Below are 5,805 nucleotides of genomic sequence, written 5' to 3'. Positions count from 1 at the left end.
TACTTGCAACGTTTGACCATTCGTTTTATTTGAAAAATTAGTGTAAATATAAAAAAGGATAAGTCATACATAAAGTATTTTTTATAATAAAGCAAATCATAAAGAAAATAAATAATAATTCTATTTTTTTAATAAGACGAATGATCAATATTACAAACAAAAACTCAAAGCGACGAGTAATATGGAACGGAGGTAGTATCCACTTTTCCATCATTTGAATAATTTTTTCATCAAAACCAATCACAACCATTCATTCAAACAATTCTTGTATATTTTAAGACGAAGACAATAGGTTACTACGCTTCATTGATTACGTATACTGCGGTCCTGCGACCGAGTCTACGATGAGAGCTCTATAAGTTCACCACCGTTCTGCAGTAGCTAGCTTCCTTACGAGGGAGAGTTAAGTTTGTTGTCAGCGCATTTTTTTTTTCTGGCACGAGAAGTACTTTGGAGAAAACATGGGAAAGGTATTATGTCATCTCTTTTTTATTTTAGATAATGATTGCGTCATCTCTTTGTTTCTTTTACTATGAAGAAGTTGCATGCTCGATGATTTTGGTGCCTTATATTTATATGTTATAGATTTTTGTAGTCAAATAAACATATTGTTCTGTGCACTTCAACTAAATCATGTTTATACATATAGAAGTGGAGGCTATGTTTTGAATCAAAAGGGACCCAAACTGTATAAACTACTAAATTTAAGTTATATTTATGCCTTTATTTAAATGTTTTGTCTAAGATAATTTTCTCAACCTATGGAGATCTTAGTGGATGTTCATAAGCAAAGAGATGGGAAAGATCTGTCGTTATATTCCTGATAACTTCACATCCCTACTCATGGTGAAACCTTCTCTGTTGCTTTAATTTGCCGGTTAATTTGTTCACCAAATTAGCTACGCTAACTCCATTCCCTCAGCCACCATTGCCACCACTGCTCTGCTAGGAGTTGGCTGCTTATATTAGAGTCAGTTCTTTCTCAACATCCTCATGCATGGGTCAGGGCCCTTTTGAACCCAATACTTAATTGTGCAGCAATTTTTGAATGAGTTTGTGCATATTAATTGAAAAGTGAGGTATGCGGATAAAAGTGTATTTCCTATGGTTCAAACTAATATAGTACTCCATCCGTCTTCATCTGTCACTGCTGACCATCAATGTTTCGAATTTGACCATTAATATTTTTAAAGGATTAATTATGATTAATGAAAGTTGTATAATTGCATTTACGTCAGAACATGCACTGCTAGTATTTCACTCTTTTAAGTATATATACGATATATTTTTTGCACAAAGGACCAGTGGTTTAAGTTATAATTTGAATAGTACCTAGTAACATTATTTGAAAACTGGAGGGGGGTAATAAACTAAACACTAGCCTAAACGAGTTAGACTTACATACCGAAAGTGTGGAAAAACATGTAATCCCTCCGTCCCAAAACATAAGCATTTTTAGAATAGTGTCAAGTCAAACATTTTTAACTTTAACTATTAATAGCAAAAAAATAAAAAACAATCAATCATTTAAATTGATGTTATTAGATATATCATTCAACAAATTGTCATATATGCAACTGTTTTTATTTAAAACATCTTACTAGATATAGTTGGTTAAAGTAGCATCTTGAAAACTGTGTCGAAGTGCAAAAATACATATATTTTAGGACGGGGGAGTATAAAACAACTCAAGTGTACCCAAAAAATAAACCCCCAAAAGTTCTACTAACTCCTCGGCCAAGTCAGAGAGCTACCATGGTATTTCTTATAATTTCAAACTATGGCAAGCCTCTTTCCAATTTTGAGCTTTCTAAGTCTGGCCGGAGTTACCAACATACCACTACCATAGTCCCTACTATGAGATATATCCACTTGCTTCGTCAACATTAATTCTGAAAGGGAAGGCTGGACTTTCACTCCTTTACATCATTGTCTTTCAAATTTCATTTCATTTCACCAATTGCTTTCTGAACATGTTGAATATTCCATTGAATAGTACAGAAATATTTAATTACTTTTTTCTTGTCGTTGTAGATAAAGGTGGAGATAAAGGTGCCAATGACGGATGAAAGGAAGAAATCTAAAGTTATGCAAATAATTGCTAAACATAGTGGTAATACTTCGATCGCATCTTGTTCCAAGTACTATATAATACTATGCGTCATGGTTTTTGTATACTGAATTATACTTGCTCTCGCGCTGCTTAACCCTCAAAAAATAAAGTTGTCGATGGAGATGAATGAGCATTTTTGTCCCTTTCTTATGGGCATTTTTGCCTTTCCGGGAGGAAATGCAACTGTGAATATTTGAGGCAACATATATATAACCTTAATAATTAATCTGCAAGCCTCCGTTTTAACATTTATTCTTAGCAAATAAACATTAATGGTACACGAAAACTACACACCTATTCCTTACACCTTAGTTCATTAGGATTATTATTGTCTTGGATATAGGAATCTTGTCAATCACAGCCGATCGAGATAAAGATAAGGTGACCATAGTTGGCAATGAAAACATGGATGTCACGTGTTTGACAATGGAGTTGAGGAAACAGATGCGGCGTACTCACATTGTCATTGACACGGTCACACCGGTTGATGAGAAGAAGGAGAAGGAAAAGAAGGAGAAAGAGGAGAAGGAGAAGAAAGAGAAAGAGGAGAAGGAGAAGAAGAAGAAGGAAGAAGAGCAAAACAATCCCAAGATTGTTTGTACGCCGTACTATGTGCACATGGTGGACGAGCCCAGTCCATCGTGCTGCCAGATGTAGCTATATTGTATGAAATCACTATGGGTGTGTTGTGGAGAATTTTGGAAGATTTATTATCAGCCATTTGCTGCAAATTGATACATGTATAGTTAATGAGTTCAAATAACTTTAGTTTTCTGTTTTGTTTTTCCTTATTCTTCTACAACGCAAGTATGAAGAACTGAATTGTACTTAAATTGGGTAGGAAACTGGTGGTTTTTGCTACTCCCTACATATGGAATTGGTCATGGGATCAGATCCAATATATATGCACCCTGTTATCAAATGTTGGTTGCGCAAAATGAACATTATTTTAGAGGTATATATAATTGTGTGAATTTTATACATGCTGTGAAGTGAGAATTAACAATGTATCTATGTTGATGTGTATATCTGATTACATGCCCACATTTTGTTTCTTAACTATGAAGCCGGCCAGTATCTATTATTTTTCTCAAGTGTCAACCATTTACATTCATTGCTAGAACCAAACAATGGTGGCATTCAAGGATGTAACCGTATGTGGAGCCTACATAGGTGGTGTTTGGATCCAGAGACTAAACTTTAGTCCTTATCACATCGGATGTTTAGATATTAATTTAGAGTATTAAATATAGACTACCTAAAAACTAATTACATAAATGAGAGCTAATTCGCGTGACAAATTTTTTAAGCCTAATTAAACCATAATTAGCATATATTTATTGTAGCATCACATAGGCTAATCATGGATTAATTAGGCTCAATAGGTTCGTCTCGCAAATTAGTCCAGGGTTATGTAATGGGTTTTGTCAATAGTCTACGTTTAATACTTTTAATTAGTGTCAAACATCCGATGTGATAGGGACAAAAAAAATTTTTTTAGTCCCATCCAAACAGCTCCATAAGGAAATAGTGATGACATCATCATATCGATTAATAATAAAGGGCTAAAAAATAAATAAGCAAATTAAGACAAATATTAGAACCCATCTGCCATCTTCCTCTGTTTTCTCTTCATGATGTATGATTATTTTTTAAGTAAGTTTCACAAAACTATCAACATTTTAATTATTCTATCACAAAATTATAGATGTAAAATGATGTATAGCAAAACTATATATTTAATATCAAGTTTATCATATAACTACAAATTTAAAGTGAATTACATATTTAAATTAGAGTATTGCAAAACTACATATTTAATAATAACCTTATCACAAACTGTAGCTCCAATTTTATAAAAAGATGGATATTCAAAACTGTAATAATATTATTGTTAGGGATATAAACTCTAAACTCTGTAGTTTTGCGATAACTTTATTTTTAAATATATGGTTTTGCCATACTTAGCTCTAAATCTATTTTTTAATATAAATTTGATCTTAAATATGTAGTTTTGTCTACACCACTTTAAATCTATATTTTGCAATAGTTTGGTTAGTTCTTGAATTTTTTTTTTGATTTGCTAACTTTGGTGCCACATTGTGCCACATTATCAAAAATCATCCTTCCTTGAACTCAGAGGGGTAGACTGTAAATGGTTATGAGAGTTGAGAGACCAATAACTATAAGTTTCATTGTTAAGGGATAAAATCAGGACCAAAACTATACTGGATGAATAAAACTGTTTACTTTTCTATATTACATCGTGGTCCTATAACGCGTGCAATTCAAAGCAACAATTCTTCTCAATTGGTGTGTTTTTATATATTTAGTCCATTCAAACCTATTAAAAATTAAAAATGATGACTAAATACAGACATATATATAAAACGAGAAAGTTTATAGACCTATTAAGTTTTAATTATTTTAATAGATTTATCTAATATCTAAAATAAACTTCTATATAAAATGTTTTCGTACGAAATACACTGTTTAGCAGTTTGAAGAGTGTGCTATAGGAAACCAAGGTAAAATTTGTATATGATTATCTTAATCAGGTTCAAACGTGCGTTTGTTGACTTTATATTATGTTCATTTTGATTTATAAAAGGAATAAGTCTATTTACGTCTCTCATCTCTTGCTCGTAATCGAGTCACCTCCCCCAACTGCAAAACTGTAACGTCTCCCCCATCTCCGAAAACCGGTGCGAATCGACTCCCCTAGTGGTTTTGGAAGCGGTTTCTGATGACGTGGCAGTTTGACGACCTCAGCTGACTAGCTAAGTCAGCAGGTGGGACCTACAAATCAGCAACTTTCGACTCATCTCTACTAGAAAAATAATTTATTGCTATGAAAAAAATCGTAGCATCAATGATAAAATTGTGACAATAGATACATATCGCCACAATCTTAAAATCGTTGCTAACCGTGGCAATAAATAGAGTGGTATTAGGTTATTGAAACGATTTTCATTTAGTTGTAATAAATTTTGATATTGCCATAAAATGGATGTGGCAAAAAGTTATATTCCAACACTTCACATCGTTGCAATAAATAATTATTACCACCACTCTATGTGTGGCATTCAAACCCAAGATCTCTCTTTCACACACGCTCTCCTTTACTAACTCACCTACGCATCAATATTATTTAAAAATGCATCATTCTATTTGAGCCTATCTAACTGAGATTTGAATCATTGATTTGAGTATCTAAAATATTTCAAATGAAAAAGTTGTCACCTATAAAGTTGTAGATCTCGTCGAGAGCTATAAAATTTGTCCTAATCCATGTTCATATGAAAAAAATAAGTTAAATTATCAAATGATAAATTTTTTATTGCAACCAATTTGTTGATTATGGCAATAGAAAATAGTGAAAAGTAAATTATCACAGCCATGTACTTCGCAAATTGCCACAAAAATTAAAATTGTAGCAACAGAACATTTTTTTTTTGCAACGGTAATTTTTTTCGTGGTAATAGCTCATTTCCTATTGCAACAAAAGTACTAAATAAAACAATGATAGTAATTCGTTGCAACAAAATATAGTTATTTGCCACAGAAAAATTATCATTGCGATAGTACAACATATTGCCACGAATTATTTTTCGTTGTAATAATTTGGCGTCGATAGCTCAATTATCTTCTTCCTTACCTCTCCTCTCTCCTTCTTCTCTCTTGCCCTTCAG

General features: G+C 32.6%; 1 protein-coding gene across 1 annotated transcript; it reads left to right on the top strand.

Moving 5' to 3' along the window:
• Positions 1-322: 322 nt before the first annotated feature.
• Positions 323-3,101, top strand: LOC127784143 (heavy metal-associated isoprenylated plant protein 4-like). The gene is made up of 3 exons (XM_052311338.1): positions 323-470; positions 2,035-2,113; positions 2,457-3,101. Exons 1-3 carry the CDS (start codon positions 462-464, stop codon positions 2,768-2,770), a joined length of 402 nt encoding a protein of 133 aa, XP_052167298.1. The 5' UTR covers positions 323-461; the 3' UTR covers positions 2,771-3,101.
• The last annotated feature ends 2,704 nt before the right edge of the window (positions 3,102-5,805 follow it).

Source organism: Oryza glaberrima, chromosome 9, assembly GCF_000147395.1.
Source record: "Oryza glaberrima chromosome 9, OglaRS2, whole genome shotgun sequence".
Taxonomy (NCBI): domain Eukaryota; kingdom Viridiplantae; phylum Streptophyta; class Magnoliopsida; order Poales; family Poaceae; genus Oryza; species Oryza glaberrima.
The sequence above is the reverse complement of the archived record's forward strand: the minus strand, read 5'-3'. Positions and strand labels throughout refer to the sequence as shown.

Coding starts and splice junctions, on each gene's coding strand:
- LOC127784143 (XM_052311338.1), top strand. Junction 2,114..2,456: donor AATAATTGCTAAACATAGTG/GTAATACTTCGA, acceptor TCTTGGATATAG/GAATCTTGTCAATCACAGCC.